The sequence below is a fragment of the Primulina huaijiensis genome, chromosome 14, assembly GCF_012295235.1.
Source record: "Primulina huaijiensis isolate GDHJ02 chromosome 14, ASM1229523v2, whole genome shotgun sequence".
In the NCBI taxonomy this organism is placed as follows: Eukaryota; Viridiplantae; Streptophyta; class Magnoliopsida; order Lamiales; family Gesneriaceae; genus Primulina; species Primulina huaijiensis.
In genome coordinates, this window is record NC_133319.1 from 11,394,774 (window position 1) to 11,413,464 (window position 18,691).

The window sequence follows — 18,691 nt, forward strand, 5'->3', positions numbered from 1 at the left end:
CCCAAGCTGTTGTCCAATTACAGTAGAAGCACTTGTGCTTGCATCGCTTCGTTTATGAGGCTATTGGCCATTGGGGCTTAAACCACCGACCAGAGCCTCTTCCCAACATCCTAAGGTGTGGCTTGAACCATGGCTAAGGGCCCTAGGCCAACCGCAATCCAAGAAACACCCAAGACAACCCAACGATTGAAACCGATAACACCAAACAAATTCTGTGTTGTGCGATGGTGTGGATCGCTTGCTGTCTTGGGTCATTCCAGTGGTCATTTGATCGACCATGGCTTGATCTAGACATCATGAGGTATTGTGTGAACCATGGCTAAGGGCTAAAAGCCAACCAAGATCCACCCAACACCATAAAATCAAAACTCACTCACCCAAAACAGAAAAAGAAACTGAGGGACACTTGAGTTGTTTTGCTTCAAAAATTGATGGGACCATGAACCAAGCCTTGAAAGGCTGACTTGGTCACATCCTAGACATGCTAGGGAAGGGTTCTAACCATGGTTACAGGCCCTAGGCCAACCACAATCCAAACCCTCACCTTAGGCATCCAAACAACAAAAAAAATTGAGACACATATTGCAACTATGGGGGAAGTTGCAGTCAAGTCTCTTCCAAACGTGCATGGGCTGGAACCAACAAACCAACATGATCCTAACCCACCATAGTCTATTCCTAGATGCAGCCTTGAGCGCCTGGAACCGAGCCAAACCCTGAAATAACAAAAACAATCCAACCCGTGAAGCACAAGGAAGGACCGAAAAATCTGCACTTTGTTTTCGAAAATTTCGTGACATAATTTCGGTTTTTGCTTCAAGATTCATGAACATAAAATGATTTAAAATACGTATATGACTTGATTGAAGAGAAAAAGATAATATAAACATGCCTTGAATTTGTTTTGAAAGAAAACAAACGATTACGACGAACACGGCGCGGCAGAGACGGAGTTCTCTTTTCTTACTTGTTTTCTCTCTTATTTTTCCTTGAGCTTCCCACGATTTTTGGCTAGTGAATAACTCTGAAATTTTCGATGGGAATGCAGGGAGAATGAAGGCTAGGAAATGAATGGAGTTTACTAATTAAATGGAGAGTTTAAATGGCAAATCAAATCCTTCTATCCTAGTGTTTGTTAGATAAGAAATGAGATGTGATATGATTCGATTTGAAGGGTGAGATGGCCGAATATTGCAATTCTTCACAATATGAATTGGATGAATATTGCAATTTTTCACATCAGGAAGATAACTTAATTTCAATTTTTTTGTGCCAACTAGATTTATAATTCTGTATATCTAACTTTCTATATATTCCATAGAACAAATATCATAATCTAAAGGAATGGTTGCCCACTTACCACTCGACCATGAACGCTATTTAAATATATTATCTTTTTTAATTTTCCATTCCCTGTTGTACTCAAAGAGAATAACGGTTGGCATAACCTACAAAACATAGATAAGAATATTATATTATAGACAAAATTATTTATTTAAAAGAATATTCTATGTGAAAGATATGAGTGCCTAGGCGCTACAAACTAGCGTCGCAGCGCCTGAATTTGCGAAGCTCAAGCGCCCAGGCACCTAGGCTCTACCTATACTGCGCCGCAACGTTAAGATCACAATATGCAACACTCGACCCATGAATTGCAACACATACACATCACTCGACCCATGAATTGCAAGCTCAACCAACACATTTTCAACCTCAACCAACACATCACTCACGACCCAGACCCAGCACACACGACCATGCTCGACCCACACATATTAGCACACTCGACCCCACACCATCACACTCCATCAAACCTCAACCAACACATCACTCAACCCACACACACAAGGTGTGAAGGGCTCGACCCACACTTCACACCTGGGTCGAGGGGTGATGGGGAAACAAATATGCTCGACCCACACACGACCCACACGTTCTCGACCAACACACGACACAGGCCCAACACACACGACCATGCTCGAATCACACATATTAGCACACTCTACCCCACACCAGCACAATCCATCCACCTGCTCGACCCACACACTTAGCACACTCAACCCACACTACGTTTCTCGACTGTAAATACTCGCACAACTCCACCCACAAAAATTCTAACAAAAAACAACCAGAACTAAACTGAAACAAATCTAGTCACTACAACATAGCATTACAAGTATATACTTATTTCTCTTACAAAACTTCAAATTTTCAAATGATTTTTGATTATTTTGCTGTGAAGAACACAAAAATAACTAAATGAAACCCTGAAATCAGAGACAATATCAATTAAAAAATATTTTTTAAAAAAGTAAAATCTAACTAACTAATTAATGAGCTAATCATTGAATTCACCTAACTAAGAGGGAGCCAACTCCCTTTCCTTGATTTAAAAAAGTCAAAATATCTTTTATTTAATTAAATTTTAAGTGGATCATATATTTTTTATTGACCCTAGAAATTGGCTCCTTAGTCAATCTCTACCTCATTAGAGACCATTTTGATAATAATTACTATTATCAATTAATGATATTAATCAATAATTTTGAGTAAATTAAAAAATATATCACTTAAAATTTTCCTTTAACATTTACTAGCTAGAATATAAAATTTTAGGTTGAACTTCTTAATTTTGACAAAGTAATCAAAAATATTTTTGATTTTATAATTGAATAAAAAATAGTATTAAAGAAGAGTTAAAATTATGAAAATATAGAGGTATTTGAGGAACACCTTGAAATACTTCAAACTCTTAATTTTGACAAAATAATCAACAATATCTTTGATTTTATATTGAGCCATAAATAGTATCAGAGCACATGTAAAATTATGAAAATACAGAGGCATTTGAGGGAACACCTTGAAATGCTTCAAATCGGTTTCCATAAGTTTACCCTAAACGCAGAAGTAGTGGCCAGGCTACAACAAGTTGATAAGAGCATTGTATATGATTGTATAACAAGTTGTTTACAAGCTTATATTCATTTACTATCAGTATTGCAAAATTCGATTCTTCGTGCTATTGAGAAGCCACAGATTTCCCAGATGGAGAGTTTTTTTTAGTACAAAGCTTTATACCAGAAGCACGGAATTCAAGTACCCTAACATAAGTGCTAAATCGGGATCATCTTTAGATGAGTCTGTCAAAGTAAAAATTTAAGCTCCAGATCTTTATTTAGAACCTTCAAGTCAACCCTTCACCATGAGGATTGAAGAGGGAGAGATCAACCTTAGACATCAAAATGATAAAGGAAAATCTAAAGTCGTTATGAACGAGCTTATAGTTTATCTATTTCATGTATATCAACATAACTGAGATAAATTGAGAATAATAATATATATCAACCCTGCCAGAATCCAAGTTGATATAACAAGAAATTATCTTGTGATATGGATGAAACCAAATTATTATCACAATGAGATAAAGACATGATATGAATTTGAGGCTCTTACCTTAGTTTATAGTACTTCAGTAGCTTCCTAAAAATATCAGCACTACTTAAATGGATTCAGGAAGTTTTTCATGAAACATATGCAAATAATAATCATTTGTAAAGAGAATATATTATGGAGCTTTACTTTTACAATACGTCATCAAAACCATCCAGGAAAGACACACATGAAGCTTTTTTACTTCATCAAGTTGAGAAGACCAAACATGAAGTTCATCAAAGATCCTCTGGATAATGAAACACATCTTGTTTCATCACTCACTGAAGACGAAATCTCCACTAGACGAGCATGAGGATTACGAGTCTGTCTCACAAAGATGAACAAAGTTAAGTATTCATTTAAGTTTTATCAAAATTTTGTAAATGAATATTTTCTGTTAGATACCATGACAGAAAAATCTACAAGCTTTGCAGAAAAAATATTTGAAAATAAAATAATCTTTTGTGGAACAGTAAGATACCGGGGAGTAAAGAAACTCGTCGAAAATTTTGTAATATGACTCATGTGAAAAGATGGTCAGAAGAAATCTGCGCAATATTCCCAAACCAGAAATATCAAGAATTCGGGAAAAATTTTCGATCCAGATTCGACGGAAAACATAATGCGAAGATAAGTCCAAGTGTTGAAAGTCTCCACAAGTCACGTTTTCCTCAGACCATACAAAAGCAAAATATTTCTCGACAAAGGTAAAGAAGACATGTGATCTAACAACTCATTAGTGGAGGATGTACCACTCAACCACCACAACATGACAGACCACTAACTAGTGGTACACCAAGTAAAAGATTTTGTCGGTCACAACTGGTAAAGAAAATCACAAGTTTTAAGTTCGATTTAAAATGCACCAAGACTTCTATATATATCAGATAGAAGAAAGATGAATGTGACATTCAATCTCTTTACTTTTCTTTCAAAATAAATTTTTAATATTTTCAATTTATATATGTTGTGATTCCAGCTACTATAAGTAACTAAAAAAATTTATCATCCTTTACTGAAGGTTATTATGTAAAAATATACTGTTTGTTTGAATAAAAGAAATAAAACTTATTGCTCCTTTCATGGATTATTTTAAAAATTAAACTTTTTTATTATACATCATGCGACTGCGTGGTTAGGTTATAATTAACAATCTGTAAAATCCGGTGGATACAACCCGAAGAAATTCTTGTCAAATAGATATATGTTTAATTTATTATACGGATGTATGATGCGCTATAAAAAAAATCCTCATATTCATGGTTTATAGACTGTAAACTTTTCATAGTCCTGTGTCTTTGGGCATGCTCGATAGATATAACAACGTCATGTACTGAAAAAGAAGCTTAATGATGATTTAGAAAAAAATTAAATAAAGCAAGGAGTTTAAATTAGCTTTTGATACACAAAAGAATAAAATCTAAAGGAAAGGTTTGTGAATTTATTTGAAATTTGCCCAATAATTTTTAAATTATTATAACTTCAATTTTATCATTATTATTATTATCTTATAAGTCATAAAAATTTATACTGTTTTAAATAAATTTAATATATATATTTTTTTTAATCAAAGGATCCATTTTTTAAATTCGAGTGGACCATAAAATTTTAAACTAGACAACTGATGAGGCCAACGAACGAATTGCTAGTTGGCTGCTACTGGAAAACATGTAATCAACACGGCAGTGAAAGAGAATCTTCTCCATTTACAGTAGAGGTATTTCCAGATGCCATTGTTGGAAGAGCGACACGTGTTCTTCAAGACAAAATGCCCAATGGAATTCACCGCCAACCACACGACAAACTTCAAAATCCACACCCACTCTCGATTATCACTCTTCCTTGTCCACACAAAAGAACCCACCAAATTCACCTACTTATATTCCACAAACGCCGAGAAAAATCCCCATTTGAGAGGGAGGAATCATGGGTCAGGAGGAGGAGATGGAGAGGGATGAGGGCGGTTTGGTGGTGGTGAAACCAGTGCCTAAAAAGGGGTTTACTTCGATGGCGATCGACTGGTTGGAATGGGCTTTTGTGAAGCTCATGTATGACCCAAAACAGCCTCTTCATTATCTTTCGGGTAACTTTGCACCAGTTGATGAGACACCTCCTTTCACTGACCTTCCTGTCAGAGGAACCCTCCCAGTGAGGTTATTTTGATTTTGATTTTGATTTTGATTTTGATTTTGCCTTTAACTGATGAAAAAACGTGCGCTTTGTTTTTGTTTGAGTTTTGTGCCTGTTTTTGGTTGTGCATTTAAAAAGTCTGTACCTTGTTGTCAAATATGGATTAGATTGTTATTGATGCTAGTTTAGCTTGTTTGTTTTGATTTTCTATGGTTTTCTGGAGTGATTTTTACTTTGGGCATGGCCAAATCATCTTGAAGTCTAATCTTCATTTTAATGCTGCCACCCAATTTTTCTTCAATATTGTGCTTTTGAACACTCATTTGCAGGATGACTTGCTGGCATATTCAAGTTTGAGGTGAAATTTAGACAATTAGCCTATATCGGCCACCATTTTTTTTATACATAACCTATCCTAGCTTGTTACCGTAATAGACATTCTTATCTTTAATTTTACCTAAACTTTCATCTACTTCCACCAAACATTTTTCCTGCACTCTTCATCAATGCTTTTGTTTTCCTCTCTTCAACAAACCTCTATGCTCAGACCTCATTTTTAACCATCGGTGATCCTATACCATCCACGTATTTTTTGGTTATGTGTGCAATATCGTCTCCAACATTTCATCCTCTCACCAAATAGATAATCTAGTAGCTTACTTTGTGGAAGTTGACCCTGTGTGCCAACTCCATAATCACTTCCCCCATCAATGTGTTAAGTCGTAGTTGGCTCACAACTCTCCCTCCTACGTGAGTTATCTCCATAATTATGACTTTTTGTTGGACAGTTCCCTTATCTTGTCGAATAGGATGATGTCATCTACGAACGATAAACATTATAAATTATCATGCCAATGCAATTTGCGCTTTAGTTACTGTTAGTCACACTCTATTTAATTTAATAAAAATGTTTCTTAAAGTAGGAGACATGCACCTTCTATCTCAATTTTTTTAAAAGTAAGTTCTATTTACAGTAGTTTTACTCTTGTAAACCTTGGTTCAATTTGATAGTTTAAGTGAGAGAGGATCCATAGACAAGAAGCAAAATTTGCACTTTTTCGGGCTTAAAGACTTCTCTAGCATGATTTATATCTCTAGAACTAGGTGCGAGCATCGGGTCGGGTACCGGACATGTCTTGTAGTATATTGTACCACCCAATCCTGAAATATAATATTTTGGCTTCTCGATCTTCTGGTATCCGAAATTTATATTTCTTTGATTTTGACGCAAGGAGACAGCAATAGAAAAAAGGATCTGGGCAGCTTATAGAATCAAAACAGACAAACATCAAACACTTGGTGTTCAAAGAAAACAAGTAGTTGCTGGTATAGCATGGGCGAGGAGCCAAGGAGAGACAATCAAAAATCCTGCCAGCAATGCACAACATAGCACCAATATGCAGAAAATAAATACACCAGCAATGCAACCCAATTATCAAACTAGCTTGTTTGGTGCTGTTAATGTTTAGAGATTTCCTAGATTACAGCCAACATAAGACATCATAGTGCCCAATTATTCCATTTTCCATGAGTGAAATTCAAGATATGGTAGGCTAACAGAGAATTTAAATAATTAGGTGCAAACATAGATGAAAACTGATATGAAAGTCGGTTCAGAACTTCAGATGCACTACAGATCAATATCCTCTTCAATTATAACGTGTTTTTATGTTGGAGAGACTAGGGTAGAGGTAGCACTGTCACTTGATCCACAGGCTATAACCACAAGCAGAGAGGGTAAATGAAGGCGACGAATGAAAATGAATGAAGTAAAGGTGGGAACAAGAAATATAAGGTTAGGGTTTAATATGTGCGGGACTGGAATTGATAAGTAAAATACCCGAACACTAACCCAAGTTAACCGAACCCAAATTTTTAAAAAATTAACCGATTCGATCGCTTGGGGTTGAGTACCCAATACCCGATTAATAATGTTCACCCTACTTTAGACTGGATTCTCGATTGAAAAATACAGCAGTTTAGCACAACTCAAGCTCAAGCTTGCTGAATGTAGGGACAAGCACTTGTCATTGTACCGAAAGCTATAAATGATTATAATGTTGCGACTCGGAATTTCTAAACCGTTTAGTATACCATATACCATGTTGAGATCATTTTCCACAATAGGAATTCCAGAGGATTGTACTATCCAATAACCCTCTTTTCAACTATTGCATCAATTTGCAGCCCATAGAAGTTGAACACATGTTCTTGGCTTTATAGACCAAGTACTTCGCACTCTATCAAAAGTTCTAGCTGATGACATTTGTATAGATTAAATTAGTTAAGTTGTATAGCAGTCCAAGAACCAGTTTTCAATCGTTGTGGTGAAATAAGTAGCTAAGGATGATTGTTGCTGCCTAACCTTGAATTTTTCTGGATTTTTTTCTCAATGCTTGAGTTCGTTCGAGCTTTTCTGGAACCTCGGCTTGGTGTAGCCCCAAGCGTGAGCTAAGACCATGTATCATGAAATTTAGTAGGGTTCCATGCTTATTCTAACCTAACTTGTGATCAACCATTGTTATGAGCTAGGCTTGGTTTGGTTGGTTTTAGAGAACAATAAATTTCATAAGTATTCAAAAATATATTTTGGAATTAGATATCATATTATTGAGATGATAGGATTAATTGTGATCGAACTTTAGAAAAAAGGTTTTTAAATTACTTGTATAAACAGATAGTGATTGTGATATAAGTTAAGAGAGAATTAGAAGTTTTAGTTCTCAAGTCATTGAGTCATTAATGTATATCTTTATGACAGAACCACGTAAATCCTGTGTTGTAACACATTCGGTCTTCACTATATTCCTGCCAATTTATAATTCATGTTGTCAAGTACAAGTTTTAATATGTTGATAAATATGTTATTTTGCTTCAGGAATGCCTGAATGGTGAGTTTGTGAGGGTTGGACCTAACCCGAAGTTTTCTCCCGTTGCTGGATATCATTGGTAATCCTCTCTTTAATCAATTATTTATTGTGACCCTCACATGATCTTATGTTGTGTTTGTGAAATGAACAATGAAACACCAAAACTCCAGCTGCTTACTTGGCTCTCTCTGCTTAATTGATGAAAAATATTTTCACCCTCAGCACATTATTTCCTTGTTTGTGTAGGTAACTGTAACTTTAGTTGTGAGTTGTAGTGGAATATATCTGCTGATCTGATTTTATCCAATGATTTCTTTACCTGACCTTGTTTATTCTCTATGCAGGTTTGATGGAGATGGGTGAGTGTTATAAATTCCTCATTTATCTCTTAGTTTTTGTAGCTAATTTTAACCAGGATGGGATGTCTCCTCATCCTTTCTCATCCCGTCAAATTAATTAATTATCCATTATTCTGCTGAAACTTGAAATTACAGGTATTGGAGTTCACAACTTTCAAAATAAAAGAAGCCACTTTTTCAGTGATTTTACATTCTCAACATTAATTATTTCTTGGCTAGTATGACACATTAACAACAAAAATCATATATTTTTACAGCAGTGAAAATCTTTTACTAATAAACTTGATTTGTTTTCTGATTCTACGAGTATTGACAAGATCACTGATTATGATTGATGGCAATCAATAAGCCTTCCTGGAAAATATTTATATATCACTCTTATGGATTGTACTACCTTTGTAGATTTGCCTTGTCCTGATATGTTCCAAACTTCTCCTTTGGTAGAACTTCTATATTACAGAACACTGAGTGCACTAGAAATTGCTGATTTGTAGGCCTTTATCATATTTTTTTTAAAAATTAAACCATGTTGTCTCGTAGTCGGCATGCATAACCTTGTTGTTGTGTGTCTTACATCTATGCAAAAGAAATATGTTCATCAAAACAATCGGCTAGTGTTGGTGGGTTAATTGTAAGCAAGTCTTTGAAGGAGACTAAAAGACGTGGATTTTGCTGTACCAGGTTATTCTGTACATCAACTATGATCAATTATAATTTCCAGTCTAATGTAGATTGTCGATCACTTGATTTCTTGGTTGAATGTTCGGATTTATTTTCAAGAATGCTTTGAGCATTTTTTAGTTGTTTACCGATACTATAGCTTTGACATCTCGCTTTACTGTCGTTATACCATTTAAATTATCAAACTGCTTTAAGTAAGCATAACTATTAAGTTTTCCTACAATAAATGTTAGCAGAAGCGAAAGAAAATTTATGAAATCTATCTAATGTTTTTCCCCCAATTTTACTGTCTGGAATCTTCTTTGGCTATTTGTTTGTTGCCTTGCCTTGATTAAGAAATCTTCATGTTCATTGTTTTCTAAACTTTCCCACGTTTAAATACCTACTCGGGCATTCTAAGTCGTGCATTATTGGAATTTTTTACTTCAATGGTATCAGACATACTTTGAACTTCTCAACAGACTGATTATTATACCAACAATGTGCCTTTTATGGTGCTCTATTTTGCAGAATGATTCATGGAGTGCATATTAAAGATGGAAAATCTACATATGTCTCTCGCTTTGTGAAGACATCACGCCTTAAGCAAGAAGAGTTTTATGCGAGAGCTAAGTTCATGAAGGTTTGCATGGGGATTATGAATTAGTGTAAATTCTAGAGAGAACATCTTTCATTATCTTGAACTCATTTCTCTTTCGTTTTTTTACCATGAACATATCCAATGGTAAATAAGAATTTCTTTAAATCCTCTCTAGTTCTTTTTTCTTTTTCTAATTACTGAACCTTTGATATCAGCATTCCCTATTCGTTCATCCACAATGTATCTAAATTGTGTTTGGGTGTCTTTGATGAAACGGAGAGAGAACCTTTTCACTTGGGTGAATGCAATGGCTGGACTTACCTATCCTATGAGGAGTATATTCCAGGATTACAATGTTGAAAATAATGATGTGTTGTTAATATCGTTGGGCCTTGATGGCTAATGGCATCTACCATGTTGGAAAACTTGGTCTGTCAAAGAAATAACTTAGAGAGTTGTGAGGAGCTATTTTCTCTTCTTGTTCCATATAAAATCAACCCGGAGTAGTGGAATAGGAAAATAAAATAAAGATAAATAAAGAAAATAAAACGATATCCTAAGATGCATGATTAACATACAGGCTGTTCGTCTAATTGCCGGAAAGGCTTTCGTACACAATAATACATGCCATGGTTTAATCTCTCTTTATATATAATAAATGTGTGTGTGTGTGTGTGTGTTCTTGAAATATAGGGTGTTTAGCACATTTGTTTTGTAGGTGCTAAATATTGTCCCTATGATTTGCAGATTGGTGACCTGAAAGGAATGTTTGGACTTCTCATGGTCAACATGCAAATGCTTAGAACAAAGCTTAAAGTACTGGATGTTTCCTATGGTCATGGTACAGGTAATAAATCATGATTGTTTGTCACGTGTAAACGGTGGTCTAACCCCGCCCCCTCCCCACACACACACACACTCCCTGCTTAAATTAATGAGTTAAAGTTTTGGTAATTATCATAAATTATAATAAGATTTATATATTTGGTTGCTGATTTCTAAGATGAAGAGTGTTCCTATTGCAACCACAAATTCTTTTCAAGATATCAACAGATGTGACAGAAGATGGAAAAAAAAACTGAAATGTATAAATGAAAATTTCTATTCCCAGTGGTTAGCCTCTGTACAAAGAGACACTCTCTTTTCCCTAGCTGCTGCTAGTACCCACAAACTCAGAAATTGATTATAACTGAATGCCTACCACTTTCCTCTGCTCATATTTTTATTCTCTCATTTCCTCCCCTTCCACATGATCTATAATTAACCATGGGCTTCTCTTACTTGGTCCTTGACTCTTTGCTTGTTTAAATATCTGGGCCCAATAGTAATTGGGTCTCTAACAGTTCATATTTTTTTCAGCTAATACTGCTCTTATATATCACCATGGAAAGCTGTTGGCACTCAGTGAAGCAGATAAACCATGTAAGCTTGCATTCTACTTGTTTTCTTTTCTTATTCTCCTTTTGCTCATTCTATGTTTAATTAATGCCCTCTGTCATAGGACAAAATTTGATTCATACCAATAATTTTGTGTGGTTTAAATCACTCATCGGTTTTCCTCAGTTTTTTTTTTGTGATTGTAAACGAAAATTTTTTATTAAAATAAGAGAACAAAGTACAAACAAGCGGATGAGAAATCCGCAAACAAATCAAAAATAAAGAAACATATTACACTATCATCAATAGCATAGAAATTTCCAATCCCTCATTATGTTTGAAATACAAAGGTAGTTAAACTTTGGCAACTTTGTCGTCCAACTCGCGAATCTGAATTTAATTTTCTCCCAGACCTCATCTGTGGACTTGGCTATGTCTGTGAAAATTCTTTTTTTCTGCTCCAACCAAATTGACCAAAATAGGCAATGCAAAAACTCCTAGTTCTCCTCTTGGTAAGTAAACCTAGCTCCAAAAGAAACATGTCCTGCGCCTTTCTTGGGAAGGTCCATTCGAAACCCAATTCCTGCAATACTTTTATCCAAATTTCGCTCGTAAACGAACAATGCAAAAGTAGATGGTCTTGATCCTCCTCTTTGTTCCGGCATAGGCTACACCATTGCGGGCTTAAAGCACAGATAGGTCATTTTTGTTGCAACGAATCGCACGAGAAAACTTGAACTTTATGCGGGATAGGTACTTTCCAGACATTATTGTAATACGAGGAAAAAAAAAGTTATTGATCAGAAAAAAAGAGTAATAGAAAGAACTAACAGAAAAAGACCCTAAAGAATCCCCCAACCAAATCCTAAAATCCTTGGTGCCCAGCTCCAGATTAACTATATGTAAGACCCTAATAAAGTGCTGAACTCAACAATTTCGACCTCATTTAAATCTCTTATGAAATGCACATCCCAGTCAAAGTTGGAGTTAACCAGGAAGTCCACTACACTGACCATAAATGCTTTTGATAACTTTTTTCCACAAGGAATTCCTTTCCACTTAACATCTTCACCACCCTCCCTAAAAGTGACTTATTCCTCAAGCAAATATTCCCCAATCCTAGACCCCTATCTTTAGGTTTAGAAACTTGATCCTATGCAACTACATGACCATGCACCTCCACATCGGCACCGTCCCACAGAAAGTCTCTCGTTAATTTCTCTATCCTTTTTGCCACCCGAATTGGCACTTTAAAGAGAGACATGAAATACGTTGGCATCGCACTAACACCGACTTTATCAATGTTAGGCGACCCCCCTTGAAAGAAACGTCTTTTTCCAGCTTGCTAGTTTCTTAGACATTTTGGAAACCACGGGTTCCCAAAAATCAACATTCCTAGTATTGCCACCCAACGGTGCCCCGAGATACTTAACTAGTTACTTCTCTTTTTTACACCCAATTATTGTGGCCAAACCTTCGACCTCCACTTCCGAATAATTTAATCCCAACAAAACCCTTTTTTCCAAGTTAATCTCTAAGCTAGTTTCGCACATGGACGTAATGTCTACAAATAATTGTCAAAACTTGTGTGATATGTTTGTTTATTGCTGTACTGTTTTCAATCTATTGCACAGATGTCATTAAAGTTTTGGAAGATGGGGATTTGCAAACAATTGGCATGCTGGATTATGACAAAAGACTGTCACATTCTTTTACTGCTCATCCAAAAGTTGACCCGATTACTGGTAACGGACATGTCCATTTAAATTCAACAGTAAAAGTAGTTTTTTAAGTCATTGAGTTAAAATTCGACAGATGCTAACTTATTTTCTGAGTTCAAACTATTGAAGTTATTTTTATCTCCTTTTCTGCTGTTACCTAAAGTACACTAAAAGATCGAATGACGCCTAAATAACAACTTAGATATAATAGTAAAAAGAATTCTGCTGCCATCATGTTTTCCTACTTCCAGCAGTTTGAAGATTCGTGTAAATTCTTTTTGGATTTGCTGGTCATGTGTGGTCCGTCATGCTACCAGTGTTGAGGCAGAATATATGGAATGCTTGCTGACAAGTAGAGTATGTGATATTAAAGAGGGTTCTCGGTTAGTGTTAATTTTACTTGATGCTGTAGGAATGACGCGTGATGTGAAACACATTGAGATGCGACACTGACTTGGATGACAATTGGTGGGCAATGAGTTGGTCATTTGACTACAGAATCTATCACCTAGTTTGTGATCTTTGGGTGCTTAATTGATAAAAATCAATGACAATGTTAATCAAAACAATTGATTGTAGTCATGGACAAGCTTGCGAAATGCATACGATGTGTTAAATTATATGTGATGTTAAGTTTTAACAATGGTATCTTAGATAATGAATTTGAGATGTTTATTTTTCATACTTTACTAGCAATGTGGCTTGCTTATCTGAACTTGTCATGCAGGTGAAATGTTTACCTTTGGATATGCTCATACTCCACCATATATCACATACAGAGTCATATCAAACGATGGCGTAATGCATGATCCAGTGCCTATTACTGTGTCAGAACCAATCATGATGCATGATTTTGCCATTACTGAAAATTATGCTATTTTTATGGATCTACCATTGTACTTCAGGCCAAAGGTGTGGTGATTATTTAAACATTATTCTTCTTTGACGTTAAAATTTGTTATGATTATAAATATATCTGCCTTTTAACTTTAAAAGAGGCATACCAAGATCATCTGACCCCTTGTCCTTTTGCTGTCTCGTTTTTCAAAAAAAAAATAAAAAATCCCACGTATATGTTGAATGATCTTCTAGATTCTAATGATACGATATAAGCATCCTTACTTGAAAATTTATGGGTAATCCTTTATCTATGACCAGCTTCTAGGACTTACTGCTTTTAGGCACTTGATGACATCAATAATTAGTTAGCATCAGTTCCCATGTTGTGTCATTGGCTGCATGAACTCATTCAAGCTTTTCTTTCACTAGCATATATTTATTGGTAATACTTTATCTATATGACCAACTTCTAGCACATACCGGTTTTAGGCACTTGTAAACTACTTATATATCTTATTATTTTAATATTTAGTCTTTCATATTCACTCATTCGGAAGTATTATATTTTCAGGAAATGGTGAAAGAGAAAAAATTTATTTTCAGTTTTGATCCTACTAAGAAAGCCCGGTTTGGTATCCTTCCACGGTATGCGAAGAATGAACTCTTAATCAAGTGGTTCGAGCTTCCAAACTGCTTCATTTTCCATAATGGTGAGCATCTATCTTGAATGTGTCATAAGTATGAATGCATGTCTGATGGAGGACCGAACAGACTTTGTGGATCCATATATGTTTATGCATGTTGATTTAACATCATCCCAGATTTCAGCTATTTACAAAAGCTTCTTTGATTAGGTTATGGATTTGAATTTCTAATGGATGGCTCAACATAAATTCCAAACAGAGCTTAGGATATACATTGTCAGTTCAACTTCACTATAAATTGGATTGATATTGTTTAGATCTTTCAACTTCACCATAAATAGGAATGATATTGTTTAGATCTTTCAACTTCACTAAAGAGGAATGATATTGTTTAGATTTTGGCATCTTGCTTTTGGTAATAGGAATCAGAAGCACATGTAAATGCTTGGCATGGGATAAAAAAATAAAAAACAAAAAACAAAAATGAAGTTCTAAGGAACATTAATTTTATTCACTAGTTGAATTTGGTCGATTAAGCTTGGAATATATGAGAGTGATCTTTTTGTTGGGAAAAAAGATATGGCTCGTGTACAGGCAAAAATATTGTCCCCTATTGATGCTTACAGACAATAGAAATTGTTTCTCAAGATATAATGACTACAAAATCGAAGAGGTAACAATGAAACTTCAAAACATAAGAAACCTCATACGAAACCACAAAAAAGTTTATAAATTCTCGATATTTTTAAGTGTTTATAAACTCTTGAATTTTATTCTATTATTGGATGTAAGCGTAGATTAATTAAAATCTGAATTTAAGATTTATGCCTTTAAAGTTTGAATCTAATAACTGTTTTTTAGAAATTGAATAATAGAATTATATAAAGGGATATAGAGAGAAAATTATATGATTGAATTAAAAAGAGAACAAGGGCTCCTTTTTATATTTACTGGAAAATTGTGTATGCCTTTGTAAATAGCCACAACTATTTGCTAATGGGTCACACTAATTGGCCAGAGAGGAGGGCATGTCCCTTCTGCTTGGCATCCACATGGTCAATGCGTAGCAAACTCATGGTATCCGTATGAACGTGTGGAGCTCCCATTGCACCCATCTGGAGCCCATTTGGCCTACCTGCACAGACTATTTGTCAAGCCTGAATCCCACCTGCATGGCCAATTCATGGAGCCCGTGTCCCGCCCTTTTGGCAGACACTTACAAATTTAATTTAGGGGTCCTAATCTAAGTCCCATTTGGCTTAAGTCCTATGCCAAAAAATGGCTGATAGCTTAACCAAACAAGCCTAAAGTTCAAAACTCAAGCCGAACTAACCTAAGGTTCAATGCTCAGGCGGTCAGGCCAAACCATGGACATAAGTAAGTCAATGATTATGCCAACCGAAGCCTCTATTTACGATGTAAGGTGCCAAGTTCCCTCACTTCGGTCATCGAGCCAACCAACGGCTCAAAACCGATAACTTCCCCATCAAAGCAAATCAAAACCAGTTCAAGGTCATATTGTATATCATAGTATAACTGTGTGACCTTTAGGGTTGTTTTCTGCTTTGGCATTTTCGGTCTTGACTCCTGACAAATCGTGAGATTCAATTGTTTGTCAGCAAATGCTTGGGAGGATGGAGATGAGGTTGTCCTGATCACTTGTCGGCTTCAGAATCCTGATCTTGACATGGTTAATGGCACTGTAAAGCAAAAGCTGGAGAATTTCACAAATGAACTGTAAGAGCCTTGCAGTTATGAAAAGATTTCTTTCTTTATCTACCCCATCTTAAATGACTCTGAATTGGTGTTGTCTGTTCAGGTATGAGATGAGGTTCAACCTGAAAAATTGTTTGGCTTCACAGAAAAGGTTGTCTGTTTCCGCTGTAGATTTTCCCCGGATAAATGAAAGCTTCGCCGGAAGGTAACATTTTATCAATTATTCAATGATTTGGCTCGAACGTACAGCACACTGAAAAAAGATTCAATAAAAATCATTAATGTTCAGCTTTTAAGTACTCAGTACTGAATAAATATGTTATTCATTGAGCGGTGTTTCTATATATGGTTTTTTACATTTTAAAAATGTTTGAATAATTAATCGTGTTGGTAATTTGGATTGATCTAATCTCCCAATTTTGGGTTGTTAACATAACCAAGGTTGATGAGACTTAAGGTTAGGTGCACACCTTATAAGCTTTCAATAACGATGACAAATTACCTGCTGAGAGGTTCACATTTGATTCTTATAGTCGCAACAACTATTATGTCCTGTGTGTAGGGATGGCAATTTTTCGGGGCCCCGTGGGGAAAATCCGAAACGAGGATGGGGATCCCCGATTTTTTCGGGTTTGGGTTCGGGTTCGGGGATTTAAAAAAATCCCCGATGTAGTTCGGGGCGGGTATGGGATTACTATCCCCATCCCCGAAATCCCCGAATCCGCCCCGAAAATAATATTAATAATAAAATAATTGTATTATTATTATTAATAATATAATAATAATATTATTTTTTAAAATATTATTTTTTAATATTATTATTAATATTGATATTGATATTAATATTAATATTATCTCTAATAATAATAGATAATAATAAGTTTTGGTTTGAGAAAATCTCCGAATCCGTCACCGTCTTGTCATATTAATATTTTTGAAATGGGGATGGGGACGGGGATGGGAAGTTGATCCCCGAAGTTTCGGGTTTGGGGATTCCCCGAACCCGAAAAAGCGGGGATGGGGATGGGGGTGGTGATGGAATTCGGGGATGGGGATGGGAATGGCAAACCCGCCCCCGCCCCGTCCCATTGCCATCCCTACCTGTGTGGCTGCTATTGGCATAGTAATGAAAACGTGATGCTTGGCCTATTATACGATTTTAAAAATATAAATTGCTCTATTATTATCAAGTATAATTTTTGGTAGAACGACAAGCACTTGGTCCTCGTATCGTTTTTCAATCATCGGGATCATTGAAATCTTGTGTATTCAGGAAACAACGCTATGTATATGGGACGATACTGGATAGTATTGCTAAGGTGACTGGTATTATTAAATTTGATTTACATGCGGAGCCAGAGACTGGAAAGTCGCTGCTCGAAGTTGGAGGAAATGTTGAAGGTATCTTTGATCTTGGACCTGGAAGATTTGGATCGGAGGCCATCTTTGTTCCCCAGAAGCCTGGCACGACCTCTGAAGAAGATGACGGCTACTTGATTTTCTTCGTACATGATGAGAACACCGGGTACTTTTTTTGTCTCAGATTAATCATATTTGTATTTCTAATCTGTTGTTGGCCTTTTTGAATCTTTTCAACCAAATATACGACTTGGATATGGTGTACAGAAAGTCACAAGTGAATGTAATTGATGCGAAGACGATGTCACCAGATCTTGTTGCCATAGTTGAACTACCTACGAGAGTTCCATATGGTTTCCATGCCTTCTTTGTGTCTGAGGTCAGTACATTCAGAAACAACTACGACTATAATTCTTTAGCATCTTAACCATACCTTGTTATGATTTATGCTTCCTTTCCTCTCTATCTTTTTGGTGCTACTCAAACAGGAACAACTTCGAGAACAGGGAAAGCTGTGAATTATGGTGATCTCATAGTTGACCTTTATTGGGAAAGTACCGCTTTGTTACATACTTGAGGAGTTGCAAATATGAAATACTGCAGTTTTATAGTATGATATATGGAACACAAATTCACACATATCTTTCTATTGTCAAAATTACCAGCAATTTTTACTGGTACGAGGCACGTGAGGCCACTGAGATGGTAAAAACTCAACGAGGCACGAAAAATAAGACAAAGTTGAAGTAATATAAATATCTGACAAAAAGTTCAAGAAAGTTTAAATAATAATAAATACAAAGTGTGGGAGTTTAATTATTTTATGAACATTTTATTTATTTACCAACCATGAAAATGGATTGTATTGGGTTGATTATTCATACTACTTATGAGAGTTATGATAGTGGTTATAGAACTAAAAAAAAAGGTGTTAATCGAAATGTTTTGTGTGTGATTTATTATATTTTGTTTATATATAGTA

General features: G+C 35.6%; 1 protein-coding gene across 1 annotated transcript; it reads left to right on the top strand.

The window, feature by feature from the left end:
* Positions 1 to 5,235: 5,235 nt before the first annotated feature.
* LOC140957106 (carotenoid 9,10(9',10')-cleavage dioxygenase 1) lies at positions 5,236 to 18,348 on the top strand. The gene is made up of 14 exons (XM_073414241.1): positions 5,236 to 5,580; positions 8,441 to 8,511; positions 8,777 to 8,791; positions 9,983 to 10,094; positions 10,800 to 10,899; positions 11,412 to 11,474; positions 13,064 to 13,174; positions 13,878 to 14,062; positions 14,562 to 14,700; positions 16,254 to 16,371; positions 16,454 to 16,555; positions 17,624 to 17,875; positions 17,977 to 18,088; positions 18,198 to 18,348. The coding sequence occupies exons 1-14, from the start codon at positions 5,359 to 5,361 to the stop codon at positions 18,225 to 18,227; spliced, it is 1,632 nt and encodes a 543-aa protein (XP_073270342.1). The 5' UTR covers positions 5,236 to 5,358; the 3' UTR covers positions 18,228 to 18,348.
* The last annotated feature ends 343 nt before the right edge of the window (positions 18,349 to 18,691 follow it).

What these genes read in the sequence shown, in the direction of transcription:
- LOC140957106 (XM_073414241.1), top strand. Translation starts at nt 5,359, where the DNA reads ATGGGTCAGGAGGAGGAGATGGAGAGGGATGAGGGCGGTTTGGTGGTG. An exon ending in AAAAGTTGACCCGATTACTG is followed by an intron (nt 13,175 to 13,877) that starts GTAACGGACATG and finishes CTTGTCATGCAG; the next exon opens with GTGAAATGTTTACCTTTGGA. An exon ending in GAGAATTTCACAAATGAACT is followed by an intron (nt 16,372 to 16,453) that starts GTAAGAGCCTTG and finishes TTGTCTGTTCAG; the next exon opens with GTATGAGATGAGGTTCAACC.